Source organism: Ambystoma mexicanum, chromosome 5q (genome assembly GCF_040938575.1).
Source record: "Ambystoma mexicanum isolate Mex_15411 chromosome 5q, UKY_AmexF1_1, whole genome shotgun sequence".
NCBI lineage: Eukaryota > Metazoa > Chordata > Amphibia > Caudata > Ambystomatidae > Ambystoma > Ambystoma mexicanum.
Genome location: NC_090933.1, coordinates 1,354,043,035 through 1,354,056,389, shown reverse-complemented (window position 1 = coordinate 1,354,056,389; position 13,355 = coordinate 1,354,043,035). Strand labels below are relative to the sequence as shown.

Here is a 13,355-nt window from a genome sequence, read left to right as displayed (position 1 = left end):
CTCCACCACAGGACCCTGTCAGCGTTTATGCCTTCCTAGAAATAGACAGCTCCACCCAGATGCACTCTCTGCAATCTCCTCTGTTGTCTCCTTATAGCTGTCAGATGGTAAGTTTCAGCAGCCTTCCTGATGGCCTGTCTCCTGTCTGTCTGTTCCTCTCCTTCTCCTTTTTCCTCCTATCTTTCTCCTTTTTCTGTCCCCATGTCCTATTGGAGTGCCCCTTTTATAGCAGCGATGACACCACCAATTTTACAATCTTGGGGAAGTACCCTGCAATAATCCCTGCATGTGGCATCTTTCTGCCATTTCCATAAAAAGCACAACTTAATATGTAAGTTACTAAGCATATCCCTAATTTCATTTTACACCCACTCACCAACTCTCACATTTGGAACCTGTTCAGATCCGCTAGAAACACATCTTAGATGGCCATTACAGTTTCATGAGTCACAGGTGGATGAATTTTACATGCCAAAATTGCCTGGAAATTGCATAAAAAATGGTTTGTAGATGAAATCCATCCGCCTTATGAAGGCTGAGAAAAAGGCCTAAATGATAATAGTCCTTTTAAATTAATTGTGAATCTTCATGTGGGACAAATGGCCCTGACTCCTGCCTTCACTGTGTCAGCCTGTGCCCAAAGTTTATTTTTGTTGATCAATCTCCTTTGTGTTGGAAGCTTGCTCTTCGAAGTGGATGCACTCTTTGACTTGAAGTGAATGCCTTCAGATCTGGCGGGTCTGGAGAGCACTGGATTTTGACACCTTTAGCAGGAACTTATATTGTGGTTGGTCATTAGATGGGAGATTTGACATCCAGGCTGAGAGTTGGAGCTTTCCTTGTGAAGCTTTGCCCACAGCCAGCAAAAAGGTGTGCCTTGGGCTGACACTTTCCACAAGACAAAGTGGCTCTTCAAATGTCGGTGAAACATAATTTATGTTGCTTTTGGTCAACCCGCACATCATGTTTTGGTTTCCTGACATATTTCTGTGTGCAGTGATTTTTTTTCTCATTTTTACAACCATTTTTATTTGCACACACATGTGCAGGCTGTTTTTGTTTTCAATGTTAAACAATCCTGTTTCCCATGTGACAGGGATCATTGATTCCTCCTTCTTTTGTAAATTAAAAAGCTGCTTATCCATTGGTAATGACAAGTAGGCCCCTCTCCACATGGCTCTTAATCTTACTTGAAAAGCAAAACTAAGGACAGGCCATTTTTGTGTCAGTGTTTAAAATCATGCTATTCATGTGAAAGGGACTTCTGTTTGGGCCTTTAAATGCACCCCACCCACCCCACCTGTTCTTCCATGACTCTTTCCTGGGAAGGAGCAGGGCAGAGTGGGTTTTCATTAGGCGTAATTTCCTTCATCAGGGAGTGTGCACTCCTGTCTCCCCTTCCATATCTGGTTTGGGGTGTGTGGCATGGCACAGCCTTTTCTTCCTTCTTTTGGAGTGGGCACTCCAGACTCACCTTCAATTTTTGGTTGGAGGGTGTGGCACAACACCCCCTTTCTTCCTTTCCAGGTCCCTGACTCCAGTCTCACCTCCAGGCTGGAAGTTAAGGAGGTTAGTTCTCTAATAAAATATAGAAAACGAGTTTTAGTACTTTTTACTAATTTTTCCCTGGGAAGATTTGCATATAACAGCAACCTACAATTACAACCTGACATACAGTTATAACATGACATTTCCGTTTACATTTCAAAAAAGACATTCTATTTATTTTCTTCATCTGTACAATAACACCAAGTAAACTACTCCCTGTTGTTATATCTATTTCCATCCGATTTTTCATCCTTCCTTTTCGTTCAGTTCCTCTGCTCGACTTTCATTTGGATCATCAATCAGTCATAAAGCATGTCTGGGATGACAGCTTTTCAACTGATTGATGTGGACCCATTTTTCCTATGTCTGTTCTCCTTTTGGGATGCAGATCTTGTAAGCAACAGGTGATATTTTATCAACAATTTCAAAGGCACCTTGAAACACTTGTGTATAGGCGCGTTATAAATGCCTTATCATATCATATCATATCATATCACAATGTCAAGATGGGAGGAAATTCCACTCCTTGGCCTGATTCCTTTGAAAATTATACAGGTAAACCCTGTCACCCATTACATACTCTTTCTTGGTGGTCTTTAAATCATAGGAGGTCTTCATTCATTCAGACAACATTTCTAAATTGCGCTGAGCATAAGCAAAAGCATGCTGGAGGTGCTTCCTTAAATGTTCAGCGTACTCATGAGTAGTGGATGCATTTATCAGTGTCTGCTCCTGAGTCCTATTCAAGCACATGCTGTTTTAACACATTTTTTCATCTGGCCATGAACTCAAATGGAGACCTCTTTGTTGCAGAAGATGGTGTAGACCTAATAGCCATCAGGAAAAGAGGCAATATGATGTCCCAAATGGGTCCAGAGTCTGCTACAACTACTTTAAGATACTCACAATTATTTAGCTGTATCCCCCCCCCTGCTTGAGGCCAGGTGGTAGGGAATGTAGAGTGTTCTTTTTATCCCTAGAATCTCCCACACCTTCACATCACCTCACTGGTAAAATGGCTTCCTCGGTCCAACTCAATCCTTTGCAGGAGGCCGAAATGAGAGAAGAGAGAAGATGTGGTTGATCATTAGTGTAACAGATGTCCCTGCCTTACAATTTGGGGCTGGAAGACATTCTGCCCACTTCGTGAACAAGCATGTCACAGTCAACATGTACTTGTTTCCTCTAGTGGAGCGAATCACTGACCCAATGAAATTGACTTGCAAATCTGACCAAGGCAGTGTCATTACCCTTTTCTGTAGGAGAGGTCTATGTGTGAGTGACCTGGGTTGGACTTGGTCCCTTTAGGTAAGTGTTTGGTCCTGGCCCATGTGTGGCCAGTAGGCAACTTTGTGCAAAATTTCCGATGTCATATTAAAACCCTATGATTGGCAGCGTTCACGTCATGGGCATGGTTCAACATCAGGCTTCGGAATGAGGCAGGTACTACCCACTGGTCACTGCCAGATAGGGCTTTCCTTACCAACAAACCGTCTGATCCGGAACATCTTGCAAAACTTCATCAATACCCAGAGATCCTCTTTACTGGCATAATCTGACTCTGTTAGAGGAAAGCTTACAGGGTCTTCAATGTGTCAATATAATTTTCCAATGATCGGGTCCTCTTTCTGTGCAGTGATCAAATCTGCATCTGGGCTGTCTTTACTCCACTGGGCTGCTGAGAGTTTGCTGTTAGCCCGAGTTTGTGACCCAGTGACGGTTGCCATTTGGATTTCACTCAGCAGGGATTCCATTTCTATGAAATCCCCTTGCAGAGCTCCGGTTTTAGCCAGTTGGTCAGTCAGGTCATTCCCAGTCTGACCCCTCTATGTTTGAATGACCACTTATCTACTTCCAATAGATGGTCATCACATTAGAGGTCACCAGATCGTCGATTGACTGGATCAGTTTGGAATGCTTTAGGGGTTTGTCATTGCCCAAAGCATGCCTCCATTCTTCCAGTTAATCAGGTGCTCCACAAACCCATTCCTGAAATAAAGTCCATGATTATGACGAGTTCATTGCGTTGGTGGTGCACTGCACTGACGATGGCTTAATAAACAGCCATCAATTCTGCAACCTGACTACTTTGGGGTCCTATTTTATAGCAGCAGAGGGATACAGGTTATCATTCACCCAGGCATTCCCAATGCCAGCCACCAGTTCCTTTTTCCTGTTGTTATCAACATGGTGGGAGCACCCATCCACAAAAACTGTGGGTATCCCATGACACATGTCTTCTTCCTAGACCTTGTGTGAGGAAGGTAAGTATGCCTCCATGTTGTTGTTGGTCATTAGACTTTCTTCCTTGAGACAGTTTTCTTGAGCACAATCATGCATGTCCACCAACCCTTGCACTAGGGGACTCTTATTGTTTTGGCCATATCTGACCTCCACAGGAGAGTCTTGCATGGACAGAATCCAGGAAGCAATTCTGGAATTACTAACGTTCCCCGCCCGGATTCTGTCACTTTGTAGATATTGCAAGGGTTGATGAGGAGTTTCGACAATGATGTGCTCCCCCTGTATGAATGGGCAGTAGTTTTCAGCACCCACACCGTTGCCAGGAGTGCCATCTCGCACTCATTGAGTTTTTCCTCCACAGAAGACAAAGTTTTGCCCACGTATGAGATGACTTTGTTGACCTTTTTTGGTACAATACGTCTGTTAGGAAAGTTTCTGAGAACCCTGTCTCCAAGAAGAACTCCTTGTTCTTTATGGGGTAAGCCAAACAAGGAGCCTGGGAAAGGCTTCTTTTGAGTTGTTTAACTGCCTTGTATTGTTCTGGACACCACTCCCTCTTGACTGCGGCCTTTAATAAATGGAACAAGGGTCGAGTGACCTATTCATACTCTTCAATGAACCTTTGACTATAATTAGTAAGTCCAAGAAGGCTTCTTAATTCTCACAGCGTGGTAGGGTCTTTTAATTTTATTAAGGCTTCCACCCAATCGCATGGAGATTAAGACCCTCAGGTGTGATCTCGTGCCCTAAGAAGTTCACTCGGGTCATACACGACTGTGCCTTCTGAAAGGACAGTTTTTCTCTGGCCTTCTGCAAGTGGGTAAGAACATGACAGATTTCTGATATGTGTTTCTCCACAGTTGAGCTCTTGAGCAAAAGATCATCCACATAGGCCAGGTTTCCCCTTTCACCCAAATCGGGCATGGCCTTATGTAGAACGATGTTGAACTCATTGCTGGAGTTTATGTATCCAAAGGGGGTATGGGCCCACATGTACTGCTGCCCCCAAAGGTAAAGGCAAGCTGGTACTGGTCTTGTCTTCCCTACTCACGGTTACTGTCTAGTAACCGTTGGTCAGGTCAAATGGCGATGTAAACCTTTGACCCTTGGATCTGGGCCAGTACATGATCGATGTAGGGAAGGGGCCATCTTGACATGTGGACTCGTTTGTTCAACCTTAGGTCTGTACATAGTCTCCATTGGCAATTTGGTTTAAGTGTCCCCAGCAAAGGATTGTTGAAGGTACTGTGGATCAGACAAATTATCTCACAGGATTCAAAATTCTTAATAATCTCTGTGAGTGACTCCATGGATGCGATAGGTAACTGGTACTGTTTCACAAATACGGAAGCCATCTCGGGTACCGTGGAATGATGGTTGAATGAATGGACGTACGTCCACAGTCATATGAGTCCACTGAAAAGATATCTTGGAATTCTAGGAAGACCTGTTTTAGCTTTTATCTTTGTTCCTCGGTCTCAGAGGCATCAGCCAGATTTATCCTTTCCTCAACCATCTGCTTAAACCTGGAAAGACCTCGGGCTTGGAAATTTCAGCAGTATCCTCTAGGTGGGTAGAGAGATCTCTTTTGATGGTGTTGACCTGGACAGGGGAGTCGAAAACCAGAAAATTCCCTTCATACCCACTAAAAATCTTTTCTAGAGGAATACCATTGCTGATGTTGAAACAGTAATTTGGGATTGATCCCATGATTTCATTACCTAAATCAATAGAATAATGTTGGGCATCAACAGCCATTCCAATAAAGGTGTCTGCGCCCAAAGTGATACTTCGAGGGTCGCTGTTATCCACCAATATTCAAATGAAGTTGTGTTCTAGGTCTACTAGAGGTGTCGGATTTAAATATAATCCTTATTGTTGGAGATAGGAATTTAGATTTATATATGTGTCCTGATGATTGAGGTTCTGTCCTGGCTTAATTCTGACAGGAACAGTAAATTGTTGCACCTGTCCTGGGATGGTAACCTCCTCTTGCATTGGAACTTCAACCACATAAGGCAGCAATTGACCTGACCAGAATGCTTTTTGAATGTTGTCAAAGCCCATGGGGTTGCTCCCCAGTCTGGACCAGGCTTTAGTATTAATTAGATCCAAATTGGTGCGAATCAGTTGAGAATGTCACTCCCCAGATAAAAGGCAGAAGGGACATCTCTCACAACCCAACAATTATGGTCTACGCTTTTGTTGCCAATGGACATTTTTAGCATACACCTGCTAGGTAGGAGATGTTTGGAATTTGGGGTTTCCAGACCTACTTCCCATTTGTCAATTAATTTAAATGTGGGAATGGTCTGATCTTTGGGGAGTTTCCTGAATAATTCTTTCCCTGATGAAGCTACTTCCATTAATATTATTTCTTTTTTTTATTGATTTAGTTGATTTTTCTTTATCAACTTTTTCAATCTCATTTAATACAAAACATAATAATTCTCCTTGATGTATAAATAAACAGAAAAAACAGGCTGATTCAGGAGAACGGAAAGAAAGAAAAAAAAGAAAGGATAAAAATAAAATTCTATGTAGCATCCTCTAACAAAGCTCCTTCCATTATTCAGGCATACTCTGGTAAGCACTCGTTATTCCCACCCCCCATTTCACTGAATGGGTGAAAAGAACTGCTCACCCTTTTCTTGAATGTCCGTCAGACTTTGAGCAGACTCTTCTTGGTCTGATTTCACGGGATTCAAGTTTTCTTCTGATTTTGGTCTGGTGTAAAATGTTAGGGTGTTCAATTCCGGTGTGGATTGCCACTTAAAACTGGGAGGAAGATTGATTTTCAAGAGAATGGAGAAGGGTTCTCATCTGCAGTTTGTTCTCCTACAGAGATGACAGTGATGTCTTAGACTTGGCTACTTTTTAAACTTAACTCTACATTCTCAGTGCGTTGATCAATTATGTGCCACGCCCCATTCAGACTTACAGAATTGGTGCTCATTTTTAATTTGATAGGGCAGTTGGTCTGAGTCCAGATGACCTTGTTAACACAGTTGATCAGATGTGATAACCTCCACAGGAGATTGTTCTCCAGTAAACAAGGTGTGCCCTCTTGAGTGACAACGATCCCCCGATGTTTCAGCTGGTGCCGTCCAATTTTTATGTCCAGATCTGCAGCCCCTTCGACGGAATTATCATACCTGTCAACATTTTGGAGTTGTCCAGGAAGTGGGATGATTGGAATTTGGTGGCCCTAGCGCTGTCTGGAGTTTAGTTGGTCAAACACCCTTTTTGACAGGAGGGTGGCTTGGCATCCAGTATCCACCAGAGCTGTTAATTCACACTGACCTTGCACATTAACCGGTGCATAAAATTGGCCTTCTTTCTCCTCCAAGGTGCAAAGAAAGAGTGAGTTATTCGACAGCCTGTCATCATTTGCTTAATATTGAATTCCGACACTGTGTGATCTTGGGCAGTTTTCTGTGACAGAGTTCGGGAATCTGTAAAAGAACTTTGCAACTTGTAATGGGAGTTGTTAGGGAATCCTCCTTTTCCCCGACTCCTTGGCTGTCCCCTGTTACCTGGCAACAGTTCTCAGAACCTGTTTGGAGAAAGGACAGCCCCTCCGTTTCACTTCTCTTTGGCTCCCATGTTTGGTGTTGACTAGTTTCTGTTTCTGTGTCTGTCTCCATACTTACACAGTCCTAGTCAGGGTCTTTTGGGAGGTCTCCCCCCATTTTTGAAAGTGAAGGTCTGCTTACCTGGATCTTCCAGAGATTCTTCTCTTTCAAAGGGGATAATCTGGAGTTCTTCCACAAAGTGGGTTCTTCTTTGGCCTCTTCTACTTACCCTTTGCTCTTTGGGTTCTAACATTTTCAGGGTAGAAGAGAGTCCTTCAGGCTTAGAGGTTTTTAGGCGTTCTGTTTGGGTGAGAAAGGAAGCTTCCTCAAGGGCTTCGAATCTCCCCTCCACCTGGGCCCCCTCCTCCGGAACCTGTGGTTTGTCAGAGGTTTCCTCTTGCCATTTCCCCCCTAGGGCATAAAACCTGGGTGTTGGGGAATTCTGGAAGCAGGCTTAGGTTGAGAGTCAGGCTGAGCCTTCAGCATGCGCCCCAGATCATTGGTCAGTTGCTGGACTTGTCGCACCAGTTGCGAGACCTTGTCTGGGTGGGAGGAAGGTCCCAAGTCATACCTCTGCTGCTCTTAAAACAGGCAACTGTCCATTCTCCCGGAGTACCTCGGGTACTGGAAATTCCCCCCCATCATTTTCCATCCTGAATCACCCTGCTCACGGGTTCAGGGGTCTATTGTTCTGGAACCGGGTAGAGAGAGGAGGATTGTTTTGGAAGTTCTGGGTTGGGGGCTATCTGGGGAAAAAGTTCAAATTGGGAGGTGGAGTGATACTTCTCTACTGAGGGAAGTTTGGGCAGGAGGTTTTCCGGGGTAATACTTACGTGATTAGTCCCCTCCTTAGGCCGGGGAGTGTATACATACCCCAGGATTGGTTTAGTACACTTGTACCTAGGACTTACATAGATGACTCCCTGCTTGACTACCATTAAATTGGGCCGGGTTGTGGGGTACTTTCTGCTTTCGATTTTGCCTGTTGGCAGGAGGGTTACTTTTTTGGCCCCCCACTCTCCAAATCCAATGAAGGGGTACATTTTATCTCCGCCACCTTTGCTGAAGCAGGGTGTTAGATGGTTTGGGGGTTTGACAGTATTTCTACTCTCAGCAGGCTTTGGGACCTCATAAATCCTGGTGGCCTGTTCAACAACCCAATCCAGGGTCCTATGCACGTAAAAGTCACGCACCAACAGAGTCATTATGTATTTGGGGAGAGCATTGAAATATGTAGTTATGAACTCCCTACTATTGGTGTTCACTCACCGGGAAGTCTGAGCAAATTCCTGATTTAACTCCTGCACAAACTCCATAGGCGCATGATCTTCCCCACACTGCAAGTGTGCATTCCTGTGGGTGAAAAAATGTTTCAGAATGTCTGCCTTATAAGTGGACCATTTATAATGATCCTGGTCCTCCAGTCCTGTAAGAAACTGGAGTACTCAGGGGAGAACGTCCATTTAGCAAATGTTATAAAAATTACATCATTCCTGATCTGGACTGATGTCATCATCTGCTCATGACGTTTCAGGTACTCCCATACCGAATACTTGGCATTCCTGTGGTATAGGGTCAGGAAGCTCTTTATGGCCTTGATTTGTGTTATTGGGTCTTTCACAAAACCCTTGCTCTGTTTCACTGTTTATTTCTTCTTCTGCACTAGAGTCCATACATCTTCTGACTCAGAACTGCTACCGGTACACCCTTCCATGTCTCCTAGGTGCTCCCCATCACTATGAGAATGAGAATATCTCCCAGAACCACAGGCTCTGGACTCTTCTTGCCTGGACCAAAGTGAACTCTCAGGGTCACTCTCACTGGAGTTCCTTTCAGGCCCAGGACAGAGCCCAGTTTCCTCATCCCTCCTACCAGAGAGTCAGGGGAATTCCCCCCTTCCCCTGAATATACAGAGGTTTTTAGAATGCCCTTCCTAGGCTGAAGGACTGGCTTTTCTCCTTCAGCAAAGCAGGCAAGGTGGTCTCTTTGTAGTCGCATCTTCAGCCAATCTAACTCCCTGACTATCTCCTCATAAGAGTTTTTATGGTCTGAAGTACTTACTGGATTATTCCTTACTTCCCAGGACACACTGGTCCGGCCATTTTCCCTTCTGTGTGACAGAGATGAATACTCATCAATATCAGACAGGGACTGGCTTTCTGGATCAGTTGGGCTAGGCCTGGGGAAAGTCTAACAGCCTCAGGTCACTGAGTTCTTCATAGGTGGCAAGCATGAGGTCAATTCCCATTTGTGCACGAGAGGTTGGAAATGACTGGCATGAGGCCCCTTTTGGGAAGAGTGCCACGCCTTGATCAGTGGGCCTTGTCCCAGATCCTGATTGGTCAGGGTACCCCAGGCCTGTTTATAATTTTCTTTTTCCTTGGTGAGGCTCTCACACCTGTGTCTCTCTTTATTTATTTGCTGTTGGTAGTCAGAGAGCTGGGTTTTTAATTCTGACACTAAGGCCTGATTAATCTCATGTACCCTGCTCCGAGCTACCAACCGATCCTTTGTTTGCTGCACCTCCTGCTGAAGTGATTAATTCTCCCTCTGTGAGCCTTGTAAGCTGCGTTCATATTCAATGTGTTTTTCCTTCAGGAGACTAATCTCTTTCTCTTGTTCATCCCTACATTTTGCTGCCACGTTCAGCTTCTATTTGCCTCACTCGCTCTACTAACTCATCCCTCTCCGACTGATTTATCCTCTGTAATAGGAATCTGTTATCTTGATTCAAGAGGTATTTTCCCGGAGTCAGCTCCATTTCAAATTACTTACCTGCTGATGTATCTGATCAAAGTCATTTTTGGAATCAACCCCTTCAATAATTAACAGACTGTTTTCATTTTTAAACTGCTTTATTTGCAATTGAAAGGCCATAATGTCATCCACAAAGAATCTATGAAGAGCAGACTGGTCATTTAGCTTGTGTTGCAGTGTGCTCAGATTTTCTACACACTCTTTCTGTTCATTTTTCAGTGCACAGAACTGTGTTTCACGCTCTGCACTCTCTTGCTTCAGTGTTTTCAGCTCATCTTTGAGTTGTTGAACACAATCCTGGGCCTGTGACAGGTCTCCAGCCTGATTCATTCGACTAGCCTCACTATTTTGCCAATGCTCTTCTACTAAAAGCAAATGAAAATATAACTGAGCAGTTAGCTGAGCCATTTGTATTCGTTCATCCCGAGCAGCTGTAGTCATATAAAAGGCCTCACGTGCTTTGTGCAATATCCCAGCTTCAAGCCAAATATCATTGCTTGCTGAGGTAGCCTCCGGCACAGTTCTAGTTTGCCATTTTCCTGCATCGTCCTCAACCCATTCTCCTTTGAGAAATAATTTAGTTAGGAGATGCTCCCTGGCTTCCCCAATTTGTACAGTAGTAATTTTCACCACTGGCTTTTTGTACTTCAATACATGTTCTTTATGCAGGGGCAAAATTACCCTGTTCCTGCTAGATTTCCTCACTCAAATACATTCTTGTACACTCTTAATTCTTTTACCTATACACCTCCCAGGAACTCAGAGGTCAAATCCTAGTGGCACTTTATAACAAAACAAAGATGACTTTCCCTCCACCTTAATGCAATTGCATCAACATGATGTCTTTTCCTAAGGACCTCCACCAAGAAGGATGTCCCCTTCGTCCACCGTGGGACCCTGAATGCTGTGTTGAACATCCACAGCAGCAGCCGACGAGGCCATGTCAAGATGGCCGCCGAGCTTTCCTTCTTTGTTGTGCACCCTCCTCGGTGCTTGGAGGCACTTCCTCATTCCCTGCCTTCTGATTAGCCCCTGTCCTCATCAAATGCAGACACCCGGCCAAGCCGTGAGGCGAAGCCGGGTCCGCGCATTTAAGGGCAGCGCTTAAGGGCTTCATCCTGTCTTTTCCTGTCCTTTCCATGGACTTGCCTGCAGCCTACCCTCCTGGTCATCCAGCGCTCATTGCAACACCTAAACAAAGGGTCACTGCACAGAGGTAAAATGTGCACAAACCTACCCTTTCCCCTCCTTGTTCCATGTCTACATCTCTATAATATCCCCTCTGGTCTATCTCCCCCTCCTCCATCTACCACTTGTATCATTCCGAAAAACCCAGCACCTAAGTGAATTTGACTATGCAGCATCACTTGTGCTGCACCAACGTGACTCTTTCACCATCCTCCACCTCTTGACTCTTTGCTACCGAATCGTCTCCTCCTGCCAATGGACCCGACCCTTAGTGCCCCAACAAACATTCTCGATATTGGCACATGTTTTTGCACGCCTTTCAACCTTCTGTGAACCTATCATCATCAGTCTCTAATTCCACTTCGGCGGAATCTTTGAACTCAAGACTGTTAAATACTGTAGGAAGTTGTTTATGCGCTTTTTATTATTCTATGCCGCACATCTGCCCTTCATGACATTGGTGGAAATATACGTATTTCATGCATGTTTCACCCATTTCCTCTAATCAGACGCACTGCAAAGGTTTTGCCGATTATCTATGCATGATTCCACCATTTGCATTCACTGTTTTGACTTACCGTGAACTGCTACTTCTGTGCGACATGTGTCAGCTATAACTCATGCCATGTACACTTCTACTGATCCATCTGCATCTTATCCCCCCCCACCCACTGCCCCCCTTTTTTTACTCCCACTCCCCGCTGGTCGTCTTTCCACCCCTTCTCAAGTGTGTCAGCTATCCGCCATTGCCGAGACTTGGTCCACGCTACTGCCTGGCAAGGCCAAACATATGTCTATGGCATGCACCTGCCACCCCACCATACGTGACCATCCGCCCTCTGTTCCGTGTAGACTCTACTCACGCTTTCTTGGGGTGCTTCCCTCCCTTGTTCTCTGTGCTGGGTACCACAAACCCACCCTCCACTTCTACCCACTCTACTTCCTACTTTCACTTGCCTGCATCTCCCCCTCCTCTGGGGACCTGGACACTCTCTCGAGGCCTTCCCCTCCTGGCACTTACTCCTATCATCTGTTCCTTGACTTTTGATAGTAGCTTGTCTGTCTCCCCTCCTACCCCCTTGTTCTCCATCACCCATCCCCTGCTTTTTAAATTTATCTCTGATAAATTTGCTCAGTAGTGTGCCCTGTTTTTCTCCTCTCCCCCTCATATCCCACCATGCCCCCCCTCCCAACCCTCCTCTTGTATACCTCCTGCACTACATCAGTTGTCATCAGACATAGTAATGTTACTGCTTGCTTTGTTTATCCCTCTTTTCCATTACCTCTTCCCTTACCTGTTTTTCTTGCACTTGCACTATCAGAAATGTCGACAGGCCTATTACGATAGTTATTTTTCACATTCTGTATTGCTTCAAGGACTTTTAACTGAATGTACTGTATTTTCCTATGTTCCCTCCCTCCTTGAAGCGCTTTGAAACTCTTTTATGTATAGGCGCTGTATAAATAAACAATCATATCATATCATATCATATCATATCATATCATATCATATCATGAATAGACTGTCACAATGTAGTTGGCATGGGTCAGGAAACAGAAGCTAAAACCGGGACGAGTCCCCAATTTGTAATGGTTTATTGAGAAGCCACCCTCAACATGAGGAGTTCCTTCCCTCCCCACTCAAGTTGTCAAATTTGTCATGCAACAAACTGTTTAACAGATTTGTTTAAGCCCTATTTCAGACACATATCATGCCCCTCGGATCCCTCTCCCCTAAGCTAACAATGAGCCAAGAACCAGGCCGGTGTACAAGACATTTATTGGTATTTATTTAAATTACAAAAATTTCAAAAAAAGGTAGCATGCCCTCCTCTCCAGAAGGAAAACGGCATGATAACCTGTTCTGAGATATGAGTTTGCAGTACACACTTTTTGCTCACTGTACCTTTCACAGATGGGAAATAACCATTTGGATATCAGTCTTTGTCCCACCCACATGGGCAGTCCAGCACCGAAATTGTATGGCAATTCCTCTCTGAACAAGAGTACCAACAGCAACCCCATAGACCTGTTTCAGCCTTG

The 13,355-nt window shown here is 44.6% G+C and overlaps 2 protein-coding genes across 3 annotated transcripts in view; one reads left to right on the top strand and one right to left on the bottom strand.

Moving 5' to 3' along the window:
* Positions 1-10,244, bottom strand: part of LOC138498423 (uncharacterized) — a 58,444-nt gene extending 48,200 nt beyond the window's left edge. Inside the window, exon 1 of the mRNA XM_069622180.1 lies at positions 10,143-10,244. Within this exon, the coding sequence (XP_069478281.1) occupies positions 10,143-10,244 (102 nt within the window). The remainder of the gene's footprint in view (positions 1-10,142) is intronic.
* LOC138498138 (GTPase IMAP family member 9-like) overlaps positions 1-13,355 on the top strand; it is a 103,858-nt gene that overhangs the window by 58,007 nt on the left and 32,496 nt on the right. The window lies entirely within an intron of this gene.